This window comes from Nerophis lumbriciformis, linkage group LG20 (genome assembly GCF_033978685.3).
Source record: "Nerophis lumbriciformis linkage group LG20, RoL_Nlum_v2.1, whole genome shotgun sequence".
NCBI classification, from domain to species: domain Eukaryota; kingdom Metazoa; phylum Chordata; class Actinopteri; order Syngnathiformes; family Syngnathidae; genus Nerophis; species Nerophis lumbriciformis.
The window spans coordinates 27,217,691-27,245,184 of record NC_084567.2 but is presented as its reverse complement, the minus strand read 5'-3'; the positions used below and the strand labels follow the sequence as shown (position 1 = coordinate 27,245,184).

Here is a 27,494-nt window from a genome sequence, read left to right as displayed (position 1 = left end):
CTCTATAAATGTGCAAAACCTTAATATTGCAAAAGGAAACTGGTAATGAGAACACCCATCCATCCATGCATTTTCTACCGCGTGTCCCTTTTGGGTTCGCAGGGGTGGCTGGAGCCTATACCAGCTGCATTCTGGCGGAAGGCGGGGGACCTGGACAAGTGGACAACACAGATAGACAATATTCACACACTAGGGTCAATTTAGTGTTGCCAATCAACCTATCCCCAGGTGCATGTCTTTGGAGGTTGGAGGAAGCTGCAGTACCCAGAGGGAACCCACATAGTCACGGGGGAGGACATGCAAACTCCACACAGAAAGACCCTGATCCCCAGAATCAAACCCAGGACCTTATTGTGAGGCACCAGCACTAACCCCTGTTCTGCCCTGGAAACACCCATACTTCGAAAAACCTGTCAAATATCGGCAAAACATTTTTATGCTCTCATGAGGTGGTTTTTTTAGACCTTTCACTATTGAAATGGGTCGCAAAAGCATGATGGAAACACTTTTGTCACATTTGCAGGGCACCTTAACGCCGAACCGGTGGCGTGCCGATGCAGGACAACTAGGGCAGACGAGTCATCAATCAATCAATGTTTACTTATATAGCTCTAAATCACGAGTGTCTCAAAGGGCTGCACAAGCCACAACGACATCCTCGGCTCAGATCCCACATCAGGGCAAGAAAAAAACTCAACCCAATGGGATGACAATGAGAAACCTTGGAGGGGACCGCAGATGTGGGGACCCCCCCCCCTGGGCGACCGGTGCAATGGACGCCAAGTGGATCTAGCATAATATTGTGAGAGTCCAGTCCATAGTGGATCTAACATAATAGTGAGAGTCCAGTCCACAGTGGGGCCAGCAGGAGATCATCTTGGTCTCCGGGCCATTGGGCCGTTTAGCAGGTCCCACCCAGAAATAGAGGCTGACACGCAGGGTCGGCGAAAGACCTATATGTCGAGGGGACTCTTGAATGCACAATTTGCCTGTGCAATCTTTTTTCACAGTTTTCTCCCAAGAATCCATTATTTGTGGCCGCTGCTATGCGTAAGGACGTTGCCTTTGAGCGATCACCCACTGCCTTTGTCTTCTATTGACAATTACAGCACCAGCACTGGCTGCAATTGTAACTGTAATCACAGCTCCGAAACCATGGAATCGCCAAGTGTCCATTTCCTCAAAGTGGAAAGTGGGAAGAGATTTTAAGAGGATTACGGCTCATGACGCAAAACACTGTTAATGGAAAAACGTACAAATCACAAATGTCGATATTTTAGATATATTACTTCTATTTTCCGAAACGCTGCAATGGAAACACAGCTACTGATTGGGATCTGTGATCACAAACTTATCCACGGAAATTGGCCAGTAATGATCGGTGGCCGATCGTTTGGAACACAGTGGCATCTTTTTGTCCATGTGCGGCCATCTTTTTTTGACGCATCAAATCAATGTACATGACATCGACGTATTCACCGTACGTCATCGATGACGTCGATTAAGTTTACAAATCGCTGTGTCACCTGAACAAATTCTGCCCACAATGTGGACTCAAAGATTAAATTTACCTACGGAGTCAATAAAACAAAATAGTGTTTATACTTTAACATTTTGTAATCATGAACCATGTTTTAAAAACCTCTACAGCAGGGGTGTCAAACGTACGACCCGCAGTTTGAGTTTGCTAAGTATAAAAATGAGCCAAAATTTTTGAATGAAAGTGTTCTAAATGTGCCCACTAGATGTCGCAATATCAATTCTTTGTATCTTTGTAGATCATGCTACATATGTAAAAAAAATAAAAATAAACCACATGATGTTAGTGCACCAGTAGAGGAAAATAAGCAAACTATATAAATAACATCCTGTAATTTGAGTTTGATATAATTTTTTTATCTTTTTTAGATTGAAAATTACACCAATGAGTTGACTGATGAACATTATTGCATAATTTATTCAGAAAGTATAAATAACGACAAATAAAGATAGAATACTATTAACCGCAACATGTACGGTATGTGTAAAAAAAAAAAAAACAACATTATGATTTGTACATTTTCAGAATGTGCGTGTTCCATTTTTAAACAAAGGAATTTATTTTTAAGTTATCGTGCCATGATTTTATCAGTCCGACCACTGGGAGAAGATTTTTCTCCATGTGGCCCCTCATCTAAAATGAGTTTGACACCCCTGCTTGCTCGACAGGCGCGTTTGAGTTTTATCCACACATTGTGGATAAAAACTTGCTCCTAAAATGATTATTGAACGTGTTTATGCTGCTGGCACACATTGTTGTCTTGCACTACCACAAACTAAAACAACACTTTAGTGTATTTTAAATACCATGATAAGAATAAGAGGGAATTTACCATTTGAAAGTGTTGTGTTTACTGTTAACTTAAGAAACATATTAAAATATTTAGTACACCAATGATACTTTGTTTACTGCAAAATGCAAACTAAAGTGACATTTTTGACAACAAAAAAAAGTTGTCCTCCTTAAACAAATAAAAACTACAAAAAATTTACAAAATCGTGGCCCTAAAACATAGTGTACAAACCGTACCATGGGTTACCTGTGCTGTTGCACCCTTAGTGTATGGTTAAGTACTTTTTGAGCACATACAGTACAGTGTTTGAGCGGCATAATATCTTTCACAATACTCGTTGTATGACATTTTTATATTGTTGTATCCCTAGTTTAGCTGTTTCGTTATTTTTTGTTTATTGTAAAGTAGTACATGTGTATACATTCTAAAATAAAGAGTTGAACACTGTTGAGTGCAACTGCCATGAACAAGTGCAAAAATCATTCCAATGAACATTTCCATTCTGGCCTGTCAATATCCAAATCACAGAACTATGCGTGTGGCCTGATTCTTTTTCCTTATGCATACAAGCGTGTCGGCTTCAAGTAACAGTACACCATTTTTTTTTTTAAAGCCCTACCAAGCTGCTGGCCAAGATGACCATCATTATGTCTAAAAGGATACATGTTGATGGGAGGCAGCTACTCAGCCTCACATCACTCGAGCAGTAAACCGAGTGACTTATTGATTGCTGTGAAAAAATGAAAAGGGCAGTCATCCGTTGATACAGTGGAATTACCAGCTACACAAAGAGGAAAATGACAGTGTAAGACTAAATACAAACACCAAAACCTCCACACTTGAAGCCTCCAAAGTCCTGAATATGTAGAGACAAAATAGCTGTTGTCTTTCAGTTATCCTGCATATTATAGATTGTCTAGTCACAGTAATTTTGAGCTGATGAAACTGAGTTTTAACTATGCCACACACACAAGTCAAGACTTAATAAAATCTGAAAATAAATACAATAGGAGCTCTATTTCAGCAGCAGAGCCTTGAGACAAAATGAACATATTCTTTCATCGCAAGCCACTCAATTGGTCAGATAGGAGGAATTTTAAGATATTATTATCTGCTTCAGAGATTAAGGTCACCCACAAATTATAAAATTATGTTTTTGATCTCGTTCATCCTTAAATCTTTGAACTATTCAAAGAAGCTACAGCCGTGTTGGTCTAAATTAATTAGGAAAAATACACAAAAGAGCCCACCTTCTAACAATGACAGATGTACTTCGGAAATGGAAGACTGAATTATTGAGTTGTGGCAAATACTAGCGTTATGGCTTTTTTTCAATAATAATAACAGACAATTTTGTGCTAATTTGTCCATGTTCTTAAAGACAAATAACTAGCCTGCTAAAGACGACTGCAGCAACATCAACACTGAATGTCATGGAGCACAAAGATAGTATGTAGTCAAGGTGAAAAATAAGTTTTACTCTTGTCACGAGACTTGGCCGAGTGAAGTGTGTGACGTCAGCGGTTTTAGATAGCGGGAATAGGATGTATTATATTCAACAAAAAGTGTAAAATGCTCATAAACTGTCAGGGTGTTTATGGTTTGTATAAGTGAAGGCTGCCTTGTTTATAGCATAGAGTAAACCTTGCTTCTTTTGTTAGCATAACGTCATCTATCTATTAGACAAGCTATGGAGAAATTACGTCACTTACGGATGTGTTTATCTCAAACATGTATCATTGCCGGTGCATGATATATTACATGCACAATGGTGTGTACATTATATTTAAAATCGGAGCACACTAATGTGTTAATCGCCGGTGCGTGTCAAAAGACGACACACACACGTGTGCCACTGGCATGAAATGAAACATTATTAAGTAAATAACTTCATGCTTTTTCGTTAAATAAGGTTTAGAACATATTATGTTGCATATTCTTTGATGCAAATAGTTGTCTGCATCGCTGGAAATACATTAGCTTATGTGCGCTCAAACTATGTGCATGTGCGCATACCAGGCAGCTGTGATTGACGCTCCATTCTTCCACCAGTGTACATGTACTGCAACTTGCACAATAACAATAGCTTTAATAATGACATATAGATATAGACATAAAGAGCGGTGAGCAAAATGACATTTGTAAAATCATATTGGTGCATAAATGCAACACAGTAAGCTAGTTATCTAAAACGGTTTATCATCAAAATGTTCTTCAGTAGATCAGTCAAAAAAATACATATTTCAATCAAAAATAACCTTCTGATGTATTCACATCTCACTTATTAGCATTGTAATATTTAAACATGACAAAAATTGAGATTTAATTTATATCATGCTACATCCAGCTCTAATAGTAGAGGTGGCAAGAAATTATTATTGTAGTGGAGACACCAAAAAAGCGAGCCTAGCCTATTCTTTCTTCACCCTGGCTACCTCTCTCAGGCCACTTAATATAATACATCTAGTCGTGTTTGCGTAATAATGCAGTTATGTTTCCTATTGTCTTTAAGATCTACCGGTAAAGTCCCAAAGATCGACTGATCGATCGTGATCAGTGGTTATATCTATGTAATACTGTAAAACAATATTTATTTTGTAAAGATATTTTGTATAGTAAACTACGTTTTGTCCAGAAACCTACGTTCCAAAAATTCCTGCTTAAGAGTGATTCCCATAGCCCAAAAAAAGTCTGCGGGCTAAAGAGCATTTTCTATTCGGGCTCTAGCACTCTGGAATGACCTGCCGGTAACAGCTAGAAATGCTACGTCAGTAGAAGCATTTAAGTCCCATCTTAAAATTAATTTATACACCCTAGCCTTTAATAGACCCATTTTTAGACCAGTTGATCTGCCCTCTCTCTTTTCTGCTTTGCCCCCCTCTTCGACATGGAAAGGTTTTTAGATGGCCATGGATCAGTTTCCACAGAGGATTCCCTAGCTTTTCCAAGTCTGGACCACTCCTCTCTGGATCAGTTTGTGAGGTCTCTGTGCTGCTGACTAGTATACATGCAAGAGGATCCCCTACTGGCCTCACTATTGTCTGGACTCTCACATTATTAAACATATCCACTCGGCATCCATTGCACCGGTCACCCAGGGTGGGGGGTCCCCACATCTGCGGTCCCTTCCAAGGTTTCACACTGTTCCCATTGGGTTGAGTTATTTCTTGCCCTGATGTGGTTTGTGCAGCCCTTTGAGATATGTGTGAATAAGGGCTATATACGTAATCTTTGATTGATGATTAATTGATTGTTGTTTACACAAACTGTACCAATATACTCAGCAGTGTTTGACCAAGGTATCTATTGTTGCTTTTTAGTTGTTTTTTTAAGGCTAGTTTTAACATTGTGTGGAGAGCGGTGTTTCGTTTTAGAGAGCAGAAAATGTTTCTTCTTTTTGACAGAGCAGTGGTGTTGTGTGGTTCAACATCATGACCGATGCTCAGCATAATATTTATTCTTTACTTGCAGAGTACGGTACACACAATAATAAAGGCGTTGTATGTTGTTTTTAATCATTGGCAATCAGTCAACTTCCTGTATGCAACCTAAAAATACCAAGTACAAGAGCAAGCCTATGGCTGTTTATCTGAATAACTAAGACTATCAAAGATTGTCATCCATACATGTAGCACTAAATTTGACCAGTAGAGGGCGATAACTTTAGTCTACACCAGTGGTTCTCAACCTTTTTTCAGTGATGTACCCCCTGTGAAATTTTTTTCAATTCAAGGACCCCCTAATCAGAGCAAAGCATTTTTTGTTGAAAACAAGAGATTAAGAAGTAAAATGCAGCACTATGTCATCAGTTTCTGATTTATTAAATTGTATAACAGTGCAAAATATTGCTCATTTGTAGTGGTCTTTCTTGAACTAGTTGGGAAAAAAGATAGGTTTTTATTTATATTTATAAAGGATTTTTGAATTGTTGCTATTTTTAGAATATTTTAAAAAAAAATCTCACGTACCCCTTGGCATACCTTCAAGTACCCCAAGGGGTACGCGTACCCCCATTTGAGAACCACTGGTCTACACAATCCATTCATCCATCCATTTTTTACCGCTTGTCCCTTTTAGGGTCGCGGGGAGTGCTGGAGCCACCTCATCGCAGGTCCAACACAGATAGACAACATTCACATTCACACACTAGGGACAATTTAGTGTTGCCAATTAACCTATCCCCAGGTGCATGTCTTTGGAGGTGGGAGGGGACCCACGCAGTCACCTTAGGTATAATTGTGTTGAGCCACATACATGTTCAGTTCAGTTTCAGTTTTTTTCGAACATGCATGATACAATGTAATGCATCACATATTTCCAATCGTTTTATTTTGTTGTGGATGTTTAATTTCTATATGCATAAACATCTGTAATTTATTGTGTGAATGGGCTGGGCGATATGGCCTTTTATTAATATCTCGATATTTTTAGGCCATGTCACGATACACATCTTGATATTTTGCCTTAGCCTTGAATGAACACTTGATGCATATAATCACACCAGTATGATGATTCTATGTGTCTACATTAAAACATTCTTGTTCATACTGCATTAATATATGCTCATTTTAAACTTTAATGCAGAGAGGGAAATCCCAACTAAGTCAATTTACCAAAACTATATTTATTAAACAGTTATTCAGCAGTGGCATAAACATTCATGTCATTTCCAAAACAGAAAGTGCAAGGTTGTCAGAGACATTTTAAGACAAGCTATTGGTGCACTTTTGTGTATGATGTCACTAAGATGACATATCAAAACAACACTAAGTTAAAGTGTACTTTTTGTACAGAACGGCACTACAATAGTTAGAAAAACAAATACAGTGCACTTTTGTGCATGATGTCACACAAGATATTTCAATAACTGTCAAATAAAAATTAGCAGCATAATAGGAAATCAAATAGTGTATGTCCTTCGCTATGTGGTAGGTTACTGCGGACGTTATCTCCTTCTGTTAATTTTTTTTTCTCATACGGTGTTGATTTGGAAATAGTTGCTTCGGCATTTTGTGTGTGTGGCACCGGCCGGAGATGTTGACATGCACAGTTTCAAGCACTCTTCATTCTCTAGCGGGTGACTTTTCAAATTATGCTACAAATTAGCAGTGCTGCTACTTTTTGTAGCAACGCTTTTGCCGCATAAATGTTTGACATATTCCCGCTTGAAGCCAAACCACCGCCAGACGATGGATCCCGTGCTGTTTTTCTTGGGAATTAATTCTTCCTCCATTTGTAACCAGATTCGCAACTTCTCTCTCTCGTATTACCACCCGCACCGCACCGTTAGCATCACAGCTAACGTTACCATGTCGCTACCTGTCTGCTCTGTGGGAGCGTGTGACGTTGCACACGCGACGTATGTAAGAAGGTGCGCTTGTTTTACGTCTCTGTGTGAAGGAGAGACAAGAAAGAGTTTTTTGTTTGTTTTTAATCTAAATCAAAGGACTGTTTAGATATTTGGCAAACTAAATTGCAGAATAAAGTGTAACCTGTGTTACATTTTACAATTAGCAGCATCAATTGAAACTGCATTGGACAAAGAGCACAGTCTACCAAGTCAAATTCCTTGTGCTAAAGCTGATGGTAGTTCTGATGATATAAGAAAAAATATATATATACATATATATTATTAATGGTATTATTAATAACTTAACACGATTTGTTTTTAAATATACACTAAACATGTGTTTAGCATTTTTAAAGAAAAGATATGCATCATTGCAAATCAAAATTATCATGTCATATATATGATGATGTCATATCACCACACCCTCACCACAAGTATATAATGCCAGTCTAGGATAAACCATGCCTTCTATTTTATTCATGCAAAATGCACAATGGGCTTTATGTAAAATACACAATGCATATTATACTTTTGTCATGTTTATTTTATGTTTATATATTCAGTCTTGCAAACCTAAATGAAAGAAGGAGTGTAAAGAAATAAAACGGAGGAAGGAAAATACTTCAAAAGTAGGAACATCAATTCTCAACAAAACTTCTGGAGCTTCTGATTCTTCATGCTGTTACCTATCTGTTTAGCTTCAAACGCTGCAAACAAGTAGCGAGGGCAGAATAATCAATCAATCAATCAATGTTTATTGATATAGCCCTAAATCACAAGTGTCTCAAAGGGCTGCACAAGCCACAACGACATCCTCGGTACAGAGCCCACATAAGGGCAAGGAAAAACTCACCCCAGTGGGATGTCGATGTGAATGACTATGAGAAACCTTGGAGAGGACCGCATATGTGGGTAATCCCTCCCCCCTCCCCTCTAGGGGAGACCGAAAGCAATGGATGTCGAGTGGGTCTGACATAATATTGTGAGAGTCCAGTCCATAGTGGATCCAACATAATAGTGAGAGTCCAGTCCATAGTGAGGCCAGCAGGAAACCATCCCGAGCGGAGTTGGGTCAGCAGCGCAGAGATGTTCCCAACCGATACACAGGCGACCGGTCCACCCCGGGTCCCGACTCTGGACAGCCAGCACTTAATCCATGGCCACCGATAATGAATTTATACAGTGCAGTGTGAAAATAGATGTGTTTACTTTGCAATTAAATAAACGCAATCTCAAATGAATATAACCTGTGGAGGCACTTTTTGACAAAACATCCAAAGATTTCTGGCCCCTGAGCCCTTGGGTTCTTGAAACTGCAGCCCTCTTCATTATGTAGTTGAATAGCCTTGCTCTAAATGGAACAAAAATAATTGCTTGAATTTAATTAATACTAATAATAATACTGTTGAGTATCTGGCTAGTAGAATAATACATGCAATACCCTTCTATTTAGGTGGGGGGCAGTAGGTAGCAAAATAAAGACCATAGAATTAGCGATGTGATTATTTTAATATGACCAACACAATATCAGATACAGTGCATGAAGTACAAGTCCTTTTCAATAGGCTGAGCCTATCTGTGAAAATGTTTAAAGATGCTTAACATACAGTATTTTGTAAGAAAATGTTTTTATTTTACTACAAAAAAAAAAAAAAAAAGAAAAAAAAAAAGATACTGCAATGCAGTGCGGACGCAATTCTGGTATAATGCAATGGAGCAATCCAGTAAGGAGAAGTAGCTCTTACTTGTGTGTTCTTACTTCCACGTTGCTGTCTGCCAGTTATTTTTGTTGATTAAAATGTTTGTCTTGGTTATCATCGACAACCCATTTGTCCCTGACTAAATAAGAAAATAACTAATCAAAACAAATGCATGTTAACTGAAACAATAATGAAATCAACTGACAAAAACTAGACAAATATGTCAACAGACAAAATCAAATCATATTTAATTTTGTCTTCAGGCGGGTGGAACAAGTTGGGAATATATCCAATTATAGTTGCATGTGTGAGAGGGGCGGGGGTAAATTATGTAGGGGATTTAATCAGAACTACTATCTTTGTAAGGAATGCTGTTTTGATTTTTCACTGGGAAAACCAGACTTTATTGTTACACACCTCAAAACAATGTCTTCTCAGCTTGGAAGTAAGAGAAGAGAAGACATGGACGCACCTCACCTTTACCACGGTAGACGACAAGACACGTTGTAAACCCAGTGGATCGATTTTTAAAAATACAACCAACTTGAAGCCGCGTCTGCAGGCTAATCATTCAGACATCTACACAACAGTGTGTAGGCTGAAGGTATCATTTCGAAATTACTCATACTGTACTGAATTACTGTTACTATTATCGTAGATATAACGGTAGATCCAGTGCAACACCGCTTACTGGACCACTACTTTTGTAGTAGACAATGGGAGAACTTGTACGCAAATTTAATAATCAAGATACCCGTACAGTACACTTTAATCGATGTCCACTGCACTGTTCAGCTATTAATTACACAACTTGACATTCTAAAAGACCAGATTTGTAATTTTTCAAAAAACCAAGACAGACAAGTATGTGAGGCATATATGCGTTCTAGATTTATAAACACTGGTTGCTGTATTTACACTGGACAGTGGCCAAGATGGCAAATGTGAACACTCTAGTTCTATTATCGGTAGGTCGTGAGTTCAAACCCCGGTCGAGTCATACCAAAGACTATAAAAATGGGACCCATTACCTCCCTGCTTGGAACTCAGCATCAAGGGTTGGAATTGGGGGTTAAATCACCAAAAATGATTCCCGGGCACAGCCACCGCTGCTGCTCACTGCTCACCTCCCTTCCCAGGGGGTGATCAAGGGTGATGGGTCAAATGCAGAGGATAATGTCACCACGACTAGTGTGTGTGAGACAATCATTGGTACTTTAACACTAGTATTACTACTATTACTACTACTACTACTGCTAATAATAATAATAATAATAATAATACACTAAGGTTAGTGTGAAATGTATTTATTGATATATTCACATGTGAATTTAGTTTTTGAGATGCTCTGCAATAACCCTTTAAAAAGTGGTATCAAGACAACTTCAAAGATGTGTTACCCTTTATACATTATATTTTAGTCAATGTAATTTGATGTAATTTAGGTCGACTAAAATGTTGAGGAATTTAGTCGACTAAATATGACTACAACTAAAATAAATGTTTGTCAAAAGACCATGACTAAAACTAAATTAAAAAATGTTAAAAACACCTCTGTCTTATAACTTTTTTTATCACTGCCAACAAAGGTTGTTTTTTTTTATTACAGGACGTCTATTAAACCTTAAAACAGTATTGACGCAAATGAGCACAGACGCGCAGAGGGTTGAGACAGCACATGTCTAGTCTGCTCACTGCTGACTAGGTGTCTTTTGCAAGTTACTGTGATTTTAAACACAATTTGTTGTTCACACAGTATCATTTGTCACAGTAAAAATTAGGTTCTTCCCTGGGACACATGGATATGGCGCCCTTTGAGATTTTAACGCTTCAGGGACGAAAGACGCAAACCTAGAAACATCACTGGAAATGTATGCTGACTCATTATTCTAATGGCACTACAGTACAAACACTAGAGATGTCCCGATCTCGATCATGTGATACGAATCAAAGGACAATATTTGCCTTTGTTAACTGAATGGAGGTTGGCTGATGAGCCCAGCTGATCTTACTAAGAAATTCAGCTAAGTATAGCACCACTAATAACTACCTTTCAACTAGAGTGTTGATTACTAGCTGGAAACTAGCAAGATATTTGCTAGCTGGCTGTAAGTTTCAGTATATGCTGTTGAGACTAGACTAGAGATCTAGTTTATTAATACCATTAAGGATATTTTCTTGATGCTAACAAATATCACCAGTGACACAATAATGTGGTCATCCGTGACGAATATAGCACTTGGCTTTCCTACACAACAACAACAACTAAGCTTTTAGTTTCTGTTATGAAAATCAACAATGAAAATACAGTGGATTGCATAATCATAACAATCACAATATTTATCACTAGGACTTAACATGACGTTCGTTTATTTGCACAACCCGGTCTTTGTAGTTATATTTCGGCATTGCAACCACAAAAGACCAAAAAACTAATGTGATCTACTGTACTTTCTTTACATTTAATTCTGCTATCAAACACTGCTAATATAGTAGAGAATAAACTTGATTGCATCACACAAAGTTTCTCAAACAAATCAAATGTTCAAACAAACATTTGACAAAATAATCGCTGCAGACACAAACATGGTCAGATTGATATTTTTAAAAGCCATTTCCTTCGACGCATTTTTTTGATTAAGTAATATCTAATAATACCGTACATTCCATTAGTAACCAATTTTGTTTTAAATCTGTGGGTCAATAAAAAACAAGAGTGTGGGTCAAAACTGTTTTTTGGGCCCAATTTGGATAATCCTGGTTTCTTTTAAAATGGGTCATTATGTTTTTTTTCCTACATTTACAGAGCCTCACCTTTTTCACATGTTCTTATATTACAGCCTTATTCCAAAATGTAATAAATTAATTTTTGTTCTCAAAATTCTACAGATAATTCCCCATTATGACGGAAAACTTTTTTAATTTTAAATTTACAAATGTATTTAAAAAAAAAAAAAAAAATCACTTGTATGAAAATATCTACACCTTTAGCAGTAATTACAGCCTCAAGTCTTTTTTAATACGATGCCACAAGCTTGGCACACCTATCTTTGGGCAGTTTCGCCCATTCCTCTTTGCAGCACCTCTCAATATCCACCAGGTTGGGTGGGAAGCATCAGTGTGTAGCCATTTTCAGATCTTTCCAGAGATGTTCAATCCCTGGTCATGGAATGACATCCAGAAAGATCTGAGGCTTCCAGAATTGATCACTTTGGAAGAGCTTAAGTCCATTTTAAAAGATCGAGAAACCAGTTTTCTTGGGAAATGTAATTGCTTTTAAATTTAATTATTACTTAATCGTTTTAAATTATTTTTGACCTGTTGTGGTTCTGTTGTATTGTCTTGTTGTAATTATTATTATTGTAACTTTGTTTGTGCCGCCCTCTTTGTCAGGTCGCTCTTGAAAAAGAGATTTTAATCTCAATGAATGTTTACCTGGTTAAAACAAGGAAATTGATTGATTGATTTAAGTCTGGGCTATGGCTCGGCCACTTAAATATATACATATATATCTTTCTAAAATATACCAGTATTAACTATAATACCACCCAGCCTTACTTGAGACAATACCGCCATACCGATATCTTTCGATGTGCCTTTGTTACGGCTGTTTGCTCTTCTCTGTACCTGACGGGCGAAGCACAGGGCATTCCCTTTGCCTCAACCCCCACACTTATGTGTTTACGTAGGCTTCTCTGACACACAACGACGCAACACAACCTTTAAAGTGAATTGTGAAGTGAATTATGCTTTTCTCTAGTGACTCAAAGCGCTTTACATGGTAAAACCCCCTATCTATGTTACATTTAAACTAGCGTGGGTGGCACTGGCAGCAGGTGAGTAAAGTATCTTGCCCAAAGACACAACGGCAGAAACTCGGGATGGCGGAAGCGGGGATTCGAACCTGGAACCCTCAAGTTGCTGGCACGGCTGCACTACCAACCAAGCCACGGCGCCCGTTTTAAAAAGAATACGGCGGCTCGCCGGCTTTGGTGCCGACTCCTCGACTCCCGAGTGATACAATGCTTTGGTCACCACCTACATTTGGCTATTGGTGAGTTACTACAGCTTGATTTACAAATACACCAAATTGCTTGAGAACCTATATCTCTCCTTGTAGCTATTTTCTCACCAATCTCATCGGTTCATGTTCTTTAATTCTGTTAGCGACTTAGCACAGCAACTAGCGATAGCTCCTGTCTGCTGCACGCTCGGTGCGTGCTACTCCTCGGGTTGAAAGTGACCGTCCCCACAGCCCTAATATAGCGGCTGGGTGGCTGAAGAGTAGTTCAGCCAGTGGCTTTTACCGCATTGAGCAAGTTGAAGCTCCATTTATCCCCACGCACAAGCATGAAGCTATAAACCTAACGTTAATGAAAACAAACTGCTTTGACATAGTAACATTTGCAAAACATAAAAAAAACGTTTTCACATTCTTGATTAGACTACATTCGAGCACCTGAACGAGCCGCTTGAAGGCTGCGAGTGCGGGCGTAAATCTTTGCCAATTAAAGTTGTAGTGGGATCCATTACTTAATCTTCATGGCCCACAGAGAATCGGGTGGTAATGCTAATAAGTCCCTTAGCTTATTTTGCTTGTTGTCGAAAGCTAACAATAGCATAGCGTAATACTGTTGCTGTTGCTTCCCCCACTTGACTACCAGGGGTCTGATGGGGGGAATCGATATTGTTAAATTTAAGAAACATCGATTCACAATGGGGCTTCCGCCATCCGAGTCACTGCTGTTGTGTCCTTGGGCAAGACACTTCACCCACCTTGCTCCAAGTGCCACTCACACTGGTGAATGAATGTGTGTTGCAGGATCCCTTTGTAATAGAGATTCCTAATCTCAATGGGCTATTCCTGGGTAAATAAAGGTTAAAAACATTTGTATTTTTACCCAGCCCTACTTGGCACACTCATTTGCTTAGTCGCTTATCACACAAAGCTAAATATTGTGTTACAATAGTTTAACATGTATTTACCTACATTGCATCTTTCATGCACCAAAGTATTAAAGTAGCTCCTTGCTAGTTAGACATTTTTTAATTTAATCTTAAAATAATTTAATAATTTATTTTAAATAAACTAAACAGTTATGTTTTGACTCTCATTCCCTTGGTTTACCAAAAATAAACCAAAGCGGGACCTTATAACCATCTCTCCATCCATTTTCTACCGCGTATTCCCTTCGGGGTCGCTGGAGCCTATCTCAGCTACAATCGGGCAGAAGGCGGGGTACACCCTGGACAAGTCGCCACCTCATCACAGACCTTAAAGCCAAGAAACATTAAACCGTGAATAAAGTATATTGTTACTATACATTCCTTATATTGAGTTGTGGTTTGGTACAATGTTGAAACACCACAATAACTCATTTGAGATAAACTAAAAGCAAATGAAAGCTACTCTTACCTAAAAAGTTTTAGACTAAATATTTAATAATCAAGCTACTAAACATAAATTTGGTATCTGTTGGAGCGGCATCAAAATGTATTTATAATTTTAAACATTGGGATACATAGCTTAAAGGGTTGATCATAAACTGTATATAGCATTGCACCAATGCCATCTATTCATATCTTAGATGTTAACAGTACAATCCTTGGAAGAGCTTTCTATTAGTGATTGTGCAAACAAAGACACACAATCGGGGTTTTGATGGATCAGTTAGACTACCACAGGCAACAGATATTCTGAACTTTAACAAAGTTTATCTTTGACATTTTAAAATGCTACTTAAGAGATCATCATGGCTCTCTTTAATTTTAGTATAGGTTATTGTTATCTGAACAAAAGCTTTCTGTCAGTTTGGTCGTTGCCAGGATGTTCAAAGGGGGAGATCCAAAAGGAGATAACTGCTAATACAAACTGACCTCACTCCCCAACTAACAGATGCCAAAAATAGTACACATCTGTCTGATTTTCCAATTCATAACAGTCCCAATAGAAACACAGGATTATCAAAACTCTTGGATTTGGATTTGTAAAGAAAAAAAAAACATGAACAATTGAGACGAACAAAATCAAAACTTGTAGTCGTCTTCGAAGCCAAACCGTTCCAAAATCTGAAAAGTGTGTTTTAATGGCGTAACTTGACTGCAGTTAATCATTATTTTTAATTGCAATTACTAGTACTGTGCAATATTAAGATATACATCATAGTAAGACATACAAATGTCTATTGTATGATATAATTATAATATTGTAATTTTAAAGTGTGCGGCTGCGGTTAACTGCAGAAACACTGTTATTTTGCGGGACAACTTTTACATCAAGTGAAATAACTTTACGGATGAGAGCTAGTGGGAAGATGGATGTTAACAACATTGCAAAGACAGAGAGCACAGTGGAAGCTAAAGAAACAAAACCAAAAGAGGAACTCCTTTGGATTAAAAAAGTCGACCAAACAACATTAATCTGCCAAAACATGCGTCCAACAAGCGGTTGCTAGCGACTTAAACACGTCTATTCTTCTCTATCACATGAAGACCAGTACACAGAGGTAAAATGCAACAGGGTACCAACGTTACCTCAAAATTACAAAATTATAAAAATAAAAACACACCAGCCTAACAGAGTTTTAGTCTTAAGGCACAGTCTATGACAAGCAGTTTCAGCATTCATTTCATGTTTGTATATTAGGGCTGTCAAAATTACACACGCATATAATCACAAAAAACTTTGCATTAATCATGACTAAACACAGATCAATCCCACAATTTATTTTGACTGCACATGCTATTTTACCTTACACAGGGAACTGCACTTTTTTTAAATGTTGCCTATCATTAACAATACTGTAAGACAAGCACATATTTGTATTTCTTTGTTTATGCACTCTATCTAGTAAATAAATGCGAGCAAACAATGGAGCCGATGGGAGTCACTCTACTCCTTATAAAGCGCTTAAAAAAATATCCAAACTAGGTGTGTAACGATTGATTGATACATCGATATATCGATTTATCGATTTATATTCCTGAATTTCAAGTACATCGATCTGTGCTCGGCAAGTTTGCCTTCCAAGAATTAGGTATTGATCCAATATCGTTTTTCAAAAAAATATTGATACCAGAAAAAGGAAAACATTGGATTTAAGAACAGCAGACTTTATATTAAGTTTAGCATTTGTAATAATAAAGATTTTAAACATTAACTTTAGTTTTTCATCTATGGCATCATCCAAGCAAAAATGGCGGATCTCTACGGTGGTCAAGAAAGGTCATTATTGCAAACGCCACAAGATAATGGTGTGATATATGTGACATGTATGTCTGTGTGCCTTTAAGAGATGGTGCTGTTGTGTGAAACGTGTGCGAGAGTGGCAGTGTGAACAAAGTCTCAAGAGTTTGGGTGTCTGTGTGTTCAGTGTTTAAACGTGATTTGTGGAAAACAGCAGCTCAAAATATACAACATTTCAGAGATAAATACATTATTTGTAGTTGATGTTACAAAATGTCCCTCGGTGAGCGCAAGTGTGTTTTGTCCGAGCGGGCCACTTTTGGTAAGCAGAACTGGCGCTGTGGGATGTCGTTGTGGCTTGTGCAGCCCTTTGAGACACTTGTGATTTAGGGCTATATAAATAAACACTGATTGATTGATTGATTGTGCCTTTTGACTCCGGTTATTAAGAAAGTGTCTGAGAGTGTGTCTCCGACTGTCTCTCCTTCTCCACTGCCGGGCATTTCAATATCACAACTTTCAGCTTACAGCACAATTACAAAAGCCACAATAAATACAAATGCCACAACACAATTATAAAGCCGCAACAGAACTTTAAATTACAGAAGATGCGGCCGACACAATGGAAGTGACAGCGGTGCAAGATACCGCGACGCCTCGACTTCCGGAACACAAGGAGAAGTGATTTGATAAGAAATAAAAATGAGAAGATATGGATCAAGGAGGCTATGGAAATTAGGAAGTGAGGGGCACAACACCGTCAACAGGGATGAGCTTCCGCTTGCGCACACCTGGGACGCTGTCCGTCATCTGCGACGGAACATTTTAAATTCCTCTTAAAATGTTGGTTACTGAAGAAACTGGTTCACTCCTCAATATGTGCCCGTCATAGTCTCATCCAATGCAAAGTAATCCATAAAATTCACTACACTAATTCAAAACTATCCAAAATCTACCCCACTGTTAGCAATACCTGCAATAGATGCAAACAATCTCCGGCTGATCATGTCCATTTGTTCTGGTCCTGCTCTAAACTATGTTCCTTTTGGGAGGACATTTTTGACACAATCGGAAAAGCATACGGTCAAAACTTTTCTCCCAACCCATTATCAGCCATTTTTGGCGTATGCCCCGATAACATGTGCCCGGTACCACTAAAACGCGCTGTTGCTTTTACGACCTTGCTGGCCAGGCGATTGATCTTGTTTAATTGGAAGCTGGCTCGCCCCCCATCACACGGCCGTTGAATTAGAGAGGTTCTCTACAATCCAAAACTGGAAAAACGTAGGTTTTCGCTAAAAGGCTCGGCTCAAGCGTTTGAAAGCTCATTGAGTCCTTTCTTGCTGTATGTCAACTCTCTTGACTTATGCCCAGACGCAGATGAGGAATAATCTCCCGTTTATTTATTATTATTAATTTTTTTTTTCTTTCTTTATTATTATTTTTTTTTATTTTTTTTTTATCTCTCTCTCCTTTCAGCCTGTTTGTCTGTCTCTGGCCTCGTATGTGTGTATGTATGTATGTGTGTGTGTGTAAGAATGTGTCTGTCTTTGTCGTCTTACTTGTTATATGATTGTGCCATATGCCCCTTGTTGGTGTGACCTGAGTGGGGTGGGTGGGTGGGTGGTTTGGGTTTTAAGCGAAAGGGTGTGAATAATTTACTGACTTTAAAATTGTACCGTTTCAACTTGCACTTTTTTCTGTCTATTTGAAAATGCCAATAAAAAAAGTGGGATTAAAATGTTGGTTACTGTACTTTTAATGAAAATTACTTGAATGTTTAAAATGTGAGCAGTGTTTCCTCTTGTTAATTCAATCTAAAGTGTTGGTTGCACTTTATTCAAATAATGTGAATATATTAATTGTTGTTTACTTGCTTGTTTGTATCCATAATTCATGCATACATTATTCAGTTAGAAGAAATAACAGGAAAATAGGAAACTTCACCTGCAGTTAGGGCTGGGCGATACATCGAGTTTGTACGATATATCGATATATTTTTAAACAAGATATGAATTAAGAAAATATCGTAATATCGATATAATTTATTTCACGTTAAAATGGCCAAACGCAGCTTATTACATTTTGTATTATTTGCACAGCTATGTTATTTATTTTATGTAGAAAGAATATGTTTCTATTTTATTCATACATTCTTTGTTTTTCTATTTTATTTATGTTATTCAATTCGGTGCTACTTAAACAGTTTCTCTTCTGTGCTGTTAATACCCATCTTGACTAACTGGGTTAATAAAAGTGCCACTGACTGTTTACAGTACAGTTGTCATTCACTTCAATTTCAGTGAATCTCGCTCAAAAATGAATATCTTTATATAAATATTTTCACCAGAAAATATATCGAGATATATATCGAATATCAAGTTTAAGTAAAAATATATCGAGATATACTTTTTCGTCCATATCGCCCAGCCCTACCTGCAGTGTCCAGTATCCAGTATTTATTTCACAGTCACGCTGCTTGATTCGTTTTGCTAAAAAAGTTACGGAATTGGTTTCAACTCATTGAATCATTTCGATTTGTTCTAAATAAATGAGATTGTTCCTGAATCGTATCGGCAAACACAAATATAAAATTGTTGTTAAAACAAATCGCTACACCGCGCATATACACACACACACTGTAAGTATATATGTATCATAATAAGAGGCACATTCAAAACATGTAATAAATTACGTATTTTGATCATTTTAAGCATACGGCGGTGCATTAATATCACAAATGCATCTCGACGTTCGCTTTATCCTTCAACAACATCAATGAATACTACTCAGTGCAGACTTCATTAGAAATAACAAACACAATAAAACATGACTAATTTTACAATGTCTGCTCTCACTGGGATGCTGACTGATAGGATGTTGATATATTCCCATTTAGAAGAATGACTCATAATCTTTGCAAATAATAAAGGAGGGTGGAACCAAGCATCTTTTCGAGTCTTTCTTGCCATTCGCCGGTCTGAATTGGATGCCAAAGTTGACCAACTTGTCGGATTATGTCCTCATCCTTCTACTATCCAGGTGAGAGGCATAATTTATATTTAAACTTTCACAAGCTCCAAACCGAGAAAGCAGCGCACCAGCGGATGATGTCAATATAGCAGCAGAAGCTAGTTAGCTCTCTGCTATCATGTCGCCGCTATAAATAGTTTGTCTGGGTTAGCGCTTATAATAACAGTATTACTAAAACGTGGTTAATACTCAGGTCACGAAATATAAATGGAGAATTGTTGGCGGTTTTTGGATGTTTTTTAGAGGGCCTTATGGGCAGATTAGATGACCTCCCATTAACTCCACTGTAAGCAGACTTTTATTTGCATTCATTTACGAGTTAGAATGCATTTAAACAATATCTGTCTTCTTGTCTCCCCATAATGATTGTGAACGATAGGCAAAATTCCAAAAAAAAATGGTAGTTCTCCTTTAACCGTGCATGGTTACCTAAAAGGCGGCGGGCGCACGTTGTTACACTATCGGTGCGAAGATGAGTGACTTTTTTTTTTCACTTCGAAACACACCCAAACGGGACTTTGGTAAGTTTTGAACAAATAAACAATGTGATATATAGTAAAACATTTTAAAACATTTGACTATAACATGAAATTTGAGTCAAAATATCAGGGCCTTTTTAAAGTTGATTTAAAACATGCACGCAAGTAATTTACTGTTGGAATCACTATTGTAGTCGTTTGACAGCAATCGTGTATATATATAATTTTAATAAAAACTATGCTATATTGTGATATTTATTGGGATATATATTGTATATATTTTATCAATATCACACAGCACACTGTTGGCATTAACGCACTTTTTGTGTCTTTTTACGCATTGAAATCAGAAAGGACGCGCATTTCCGAAAAGTCTGCGCGTCCCCAGGACGCAGATTTATTTTTACTTGGTTTTTTTTTAATCGATTATCGTTTTCCGTCTGTGTTTTGTTTTGTTTATATTTGCCGAGTCACATTTCCGTCCCCGTTTATTGCGTTTGTATTGGTCGACTTCAAAGTAATGAACTTTCCGGTACAATTTCCTCAATTTTGATTCGCCGAATTTGACTTACCAAAGTCCTGTTTGGGTGTGTTTCGAAGTGTAATGTGGCTGAAGCCACTTTTCTTTGAAGCTATGCTTCTTGGGTTTATTGCTCGCCATGACGAAAACAATAACAGGCGGGAGTCTTAATACCAGAAATGCATGAATCAAAATTTAGGAAATTGTACCGGAAAGTTCATTACTTTGAAGTCGACCAAAAAAACGCAATAAACGGGGTCAGAAATTTGACTCTGCGAATATAAACAAAACATAGACGGAAAGCGATAATCGATAAAAAAAACAAGTAAACCGTAGTTTTGACCCGGAGAACAAAGGGTATGTAAAAAAAAAAAAATCTGCGTCCGGGGATGCGCAGACTTCCGTAAATGCGCGTCCTTTCTGATTTCAATGCGTAAAAAGACACAAAACGTGCGTTAACGTCAGTAGTATGCTGTGTGATATTGATAAAATATATACTGTATATACCAATAAATATTACAATATAGCATATTTTTTATTAAAATTATATATATACATGATTGCTATCAAACGATTACAATAGTGATTCTAACAGTATATTACTTGCGTGCATGTTTTAAATAAACTTTAAAAAGGCCCTGATATCCATCCATCCATTTTCTACCGCTTGTCCCTTTCCGGGGTAGCAGGGGGTGCTGGAGCCTATCTCAGCTGCATTCGGGCGTCAGAATGTCATACCCAAACGTTTTAAAATGTTTTACTTTAATGCACATTGTTTATTTGTTCAGCACTTACCAAAGTCCCGTTTGGGTGTGTTTCGAAGTGAAAAAAAACAGTCACTCATCTTTGCACCGGCATATGCATTGACCTAAATGCTGATAGTGTAACAACATGCTCCACCTTTTAGGTAACAATGCGCAGTTAAAGGGGAACATTATCACCAGACCTATGTAAGCGTCAATACATACCTTGATGTTGCAGAAAAAAGACCATATATTTTTTTAACCAATTTCCGAACTCTAAATGGGTGAATTTTGGCGAATTAAACGCCTTTCTATTATTCGCTCTCGGAGCGATGACATCACAACGTGACGTCACATCGGGAAGCAATCCGCCATTTTCTCAAACACATTATAAACACCGAGTCAAATCAGCTCTGTTATTTTCCGTTTTTTCGACTGTTTTCCGTACTTTGGAGACATCATGCCTCGTCGGTGTGTTGTCGGAGGGTGTAACAACACGAACAGAGACGGATTCAAGTTGCACCAGTGGCCCAAAGATGCGAAAGTGGCAAGAAATTGGACGTTTGTTCCGCACACTTTACCGATGAAAGCTATGCTACGACAGAGATGGCAAGAATGTGTGGATATCCTGCGACACTCAAAGCAGATGCATTTCCAACTGGACTGGACAGATCAGCTTTCAGGAAAAGAGAGCGGATGAGGGTATGTCTACAGAATATATTAATTTATGAAAACTGGGCTGTCTGCACTCTCAAAGTGCATGTTGTTGCCAAATGTATTTCATATGCTGTAAACCTAGTTCATAGTTGTTAGTTTCCTTTAATGCCAAACAAACACATACCAATCGTTGGTTAGAAGGCGATCGCCGAATTCGTCCTCGCTTTCTCCCGTGTCGCTGGCTGTCGTGTCGTTTTCGTCGGTTTCGCTTGCATACGGTTCAAACCAATATGGCTCAATAGCTTCAGTTTCTTCTTCAATTTCGTTTTCGCTACCTGCCTCCACACTACAACCATCCGTTTCAATACATGCGTAATCTGTTGAATCGCTTAAGCCGCTGATATCCGAGTCTGAATCCGAGCTAATGTCGCTACAGCTTGCTGTTCTATGCGCCATGTTTGTTTGTGTTGGCATCACTATGTGACGTCACAGGAAAATGGACGGGTGTATATAACGATGGTTAAAATCAGGCACTTTGAAGCTTTTTTTAGGGATATTGCGTGATGGGTAAAATTTTGAAAAAAAACTTCGAAAAATAAAATAAGTCACTGGTAACTGATTTTTAATGGTTTTAACCCTTCTGAAATTGTGATAATGTTCCCCTTTAAAGGAGAACTACCCTTTTTATTGGTAATTTTGCCTATTGTTCACAATCATTATGGGAGACAAGAAGACAGATATTGTTTTAATGCATTCTAACCCCATTTTCATGATTTGATGGGGTCCCTGGTACCCCATTTTAAAAATCTGCAGCTTATGGCCATCACGAAGCCAGAGAAGAAATGCCAGAAGCATTGAGTGCCACTCTATTAAATGACATTGAAACTTACTTGCCAAATTCTAAGTTTGTTGGCATTATTTGCCATGAAAGTGTAGATGTGGTGTTTTTTTAAAACGACTGATGATCTACATACAGGTGAAAATCCATCCATCCATCCATTTTCTACCGCTTGTCAGGTGAAAATAATCAATTCAATTTGTCATATGCATGTATGCCCTGGCACACCATTATCATCATTTAATGACCAAAGCAAAACAACTTTTTACACTTTTATACTGAAATAAATACACCTACAACTTATTAAATGAAAATATAGAAAAAAATACCGGCAGTGAATGTTTCTAACTGAATAAATTTACATATGTATAAAAATTTGTTTTCTTTTGTATTTTTTTTTTTTTATGAATTAAGTAACGTTTATCACAACCTTTTTCCAAAACACAATATTTGATTGGTTGATTGAGACGTTTATTGACATCTTAAAGAATTTAATCCATGAAATGCTTTAAAAAGGCAAATGGATGGCACAAAAAGCCAAAAGGCTTGTTTCCATTGTGGTCCATTAAATATTCATCACATTTGATACATTCAATAATAAAAGATATATAACCTGTAACATGTATATAAAAAATTACGTTAAAAAAAAAAGAAGGATAAATTATGTACATAATATGACATGTATACTGTGTATATATGTACTACATATATACACAGTATACATGTCAGGTGATTTGAAAAACAATATATAAAAAAAATGGGGGCTATACACTATGTACATGAAATATGAAATGTGAGATATAACAGGGTTATGCATACATTTATCATAGAGATGTCCGATATCCGATATTGTCCAACTCTTAATTACCGATTCCGATATCAACAGATACCGATGTATGGAATTAACACATTATTATGCCTAATTTTGTTGTGATGCCTGCTGGATGCATTGAACAATGTAACTTTACCATGAATTGATTAACGTGGACCCCGACTTAAACAAGTTGAAAAACTTATTCGGGTGTTACCATTTAGTGTTCAATTGTACGGAATATGTACTGTACTATCTACTAATAAAAGTTTCAATCAATCAATCAAAAGCAAGGTTTTCCAAAATAAGAGAACAACTTCAACATGGCAGTGCCATATTTATTATTGAAGTCACAAAGTGCATTATTTGTTTAACATGCCTCAAAACAGCATCTTGGAATTTGGGAAATGCTCTCCCTGAGATAATCTTGATACCCTCTTCGACTATGGGAAATACTATACTTTGACTTTCACAAAGTGCATTATTTTATTATTATTTTAAACATGCCTCAAAACAACAGCTAGAAAAACAATGAAGGCACACAGCTTCAGTCCAGAGTATACTAGACTCCAGTATATGGACTACGTCCGTGTTTTACCAGATATGTACCGCTCTGTACAGCGGTCATTCATTTTACTTCTTGAAATCCGATATTACATGTTAAAGCATTTATAGGCCGATATTATCGGACATCTCTAATTTATCACTTGTTTTCAAAACAGTTACAAAAAAGTGGGACCCCAAAAATTGACCGTGGGACCCCATTTTTATGATTTGATTTGGAAAATTCCTAGCGCCAACACTGCAGCACTGGCAAGTATTATTAACAAAACTTAACAGAACAAAAATATAAACAGTTCCAAATGATAGATTATGTACTAAATAATTTCCTGCATGGCAAATTGTTGTAAACACTGCAAAAAATAATCTGAATTCCTTCAGCTTTTGATCTGAAAATGCTGTTTCAGTCTGTTCACGTGACAGGATTTTCGCACATGACTTGAATTAATTTATCCATCCATTTTCTACTGCTTGTCCCTTTTGGGGTCGCTGGAGCTTATAGTTTGATTGTATTCTGAATTGCACGTTGCATTGTAAGGTGTTCATTCGTCCAGGATATGCGTGGTTCAACACGTCACTGGAAGATGATTGCAACCATGAGACAGCACTGCGTCACTTTTTTGCGTGAAGTCAAAGCCATGTGTTGTCTTACCTTGTCCAGCTCGTCGTGCAACTCCGACAGGGTGGGTCTGATGAGCTTCTCCCCCAGTGGCGCGGCGGTCTGCCGGTAGAAGTCGATGTTGGGCACGGCGTCGATGGTGTTATGGCCAAAGGTCCTCAAGTAATAGGTGTTCGTGTGGGTGTCATAGTGGTAGTGATGCTGGCCGCCTGTGGATGAATGCAAGCTGGTCTCGCTCATCACCGTGTCCCCGTTCCGCACTCCCTCGGCCGGCGCCGTGTCCGGAGAGACCGGACTCCCCGCCTCGCTCGGGTCCGCAAAGTTGACGACTCGAAACCGTCCTTTGGCTTCCTCGCCGCTGGTCCCCGGGTCCTCCGGAACCGCACCGGGAGTTGCCATGTCGCTAGACGGGACAGTGGTGGAGGCTTCGGAACTCGGCGACTTATCCTCGACAGCCGCCGCCGCCTCCGCCACAAGGTCCACCTGGAAGCGGCTCTGGCTGTGCGTGGGACCCGGCATGTTGTCCCCGGCGTCGGGCCTGAGAAGCTCGCCCTCCGCTGCCGCCGCGGGAGGTGTGACCGACGGCGCTGACATGGCACAATCAACGCACAAAGTAACGGGTGAACCGTGTTCGAGAACGGCACGTTAGGCCCACACACCGATCCAGAAGTTGACTACCGTTCTCTCAACTACTTGGTTAGAAAAAAAGCGCTAAAAAAAGCCGTATGTTGAGTGGCGAAAACGAAGCCGGTTAGCTCGACACAAGAGGCTAAAATATAGACAGGTTCAGCCACCTCCTAAGTTTATTCTTCTACAACCGTTGTTAAAAAGACACTATTTTGTCGGTTTTCCCCGAGCTAACGGCGGCCGAGCTACAGTCTTCCTGTACTTGGGGCAGGATGCTGCTGTCGACCTTGCCGGAGCTCCTCCTAGCTTCCTGGAGCCTCCCTCGCTAGTAATATACGCTCGGCGATGGCATCGGCAAAGGGTGGGCTCGTGTGTCATCGCGAGATGTCGATGTTCGCGTCTCATCTTTCAAGCGCGCACCAGTGGGGGGTGGGGTCCTATGCAGCGCCAGAGGGGGGGAAGGGGATGCCACCAGGAAGCGGTTATTTAACTTGGGACGCACACCACACTTAATATACAACTATTACATATACTGTTAAAATACTGTTGTTGGAGTGTATTAAAAATATCCATTTAAAAAAGTAAAAATAACAGGTAATAAAAAAAACAGTATCAATTAATTAGTTTCCCCAAAGTTTAGAACACAGGACCCCAAACAAAAAAATATATAAATATTTTATTTAAATTAGAATTTTTTAAAAATCTGTCCTTTCTAATCCATTTTCTACCGCTTGTAGCTCTCGGTGTCTCCTAGCCGATGAGGCAAATCATACTGTCTAAAAATGCATTTTCCCATCGATAACGTGACATCATCAAGCTCGGAATATATATATATATATATATATATATATATATATATATATATATATATATACCAGTGACGTGCGGTGAGGTTCATGGCTGGTGAGGCACTGACTTCATCACAGTCACATTTACAAACATGAACCCTAAAGAGTATCTTATTCACCATTTGATTGGCAGCAGTTAACGGGTTATGTTTAAAAGCTCATACCAGCATTCTTCCCTGCTTGGCACTCAGCATCAAGGGTTGGAATTGGGGGTTAAATCACCAAAAATTCTTCCAGGGCGCAGCGCCGCTGCTGCACCCTGCTCCCCTCACCTCCCAGGGGGTGATCAAGGGATGGGTCAAATGCAGAGGACAAATTTCATTACACCTAGTGTGTGTGTGACAATCATTGGTACTTTAAATTAACTTTAACTTTACACATACAAACTGTAGCACACAAAAAAGCACATTTAATAAAAAAAACGTTATTATGGTCTTACCTTTACTTATAAATGAAGTCCATGCGCCGCTGTTGTGCTGGATTAATGCACCCCTGACGGGAGTGTTGTATCAACTAAGGCCCTCACTTAAACTTTCCACGTCCAAGATTGAATCTATTTAAAAAAGTGGAACCGAGGGTTTATAAATGTCACCTATATGTATGTACTGTATGAAATTACAAAATAACAAACACGGAGGCTCCAGTTTACACGAGGACCACTTTATTTACCTTCTTTCAAAAACCTCCGCTCCACTCCAACGTGTCATCACTTCTGCTTTTAGCGCCTTCAAAATAAGAGCTCAAGGCATATACTGTATAACAGCGCATAACAGAAACTTAACATCACAAAGAGGAAAGCCCATACAAATAGGTTACAAAAGTTATTTAATAAGAAGCCAAAAAGTGCAAAAACAATAATGTTCGTGTTGGAGGAGTTGTGAATTAGGTACACCTGCAGTCTGCAGGTGTACCTAATGTTGTGGCCCTGCAGTCATTCACAACTTCTCCAACACGAACATGATTGTTTTTGCACTTTTTGGCTTCTTATGAAATAACTTTTTTAAATAGATTCAATCTTGCACGTGGAAAGTTTAAGTGTGGGCTTTAGTAGATATAACACTCCCGTCAGGGGTTGCATTCTACGGCGGGGGTGCAGGAGGCGGGATTACTGCGAGCCTCAGCCAGTGCGTCTTTTGCAGCCGTTTTATGATCGCTCAGCACAAGAAATACGTTACACACATACAGTTGT

At 38.5% G+C, this 27,494-nt stretch overlaps 1 protein-coding gene across 2 annotated transcripts in view; it reads right to left on the bottom strand.

Annotated features, from left to right (window-relative positions):
• The window catches only part of slc12a2 (solute carrier family 12 member 2), a 121,032-nt gene extending 95,254 nt beyond the window's left edge, over positions 1-25,778 (bottom strand). The window contains exon 1 of one of the 2 annotated variants that reach the window (XM_061980731.2): positions 24,864-25,778. In XM_061980731.2, coding sequence (XP_061836715.1) covers positions 24,864-25,424 — 561 coding nt within the window. In that variant the 5' untranslated portion in view covers positions 25,425-25,778. The remainder of the gene's footprint in view (positions 1-24,863) is intronic. The other variant, XM_061980730.2, reaches the window with a different exon arrangement.
• Between the last annotated feature and the right edge of the window lie 1,716 nt (positions 25,779-27,494).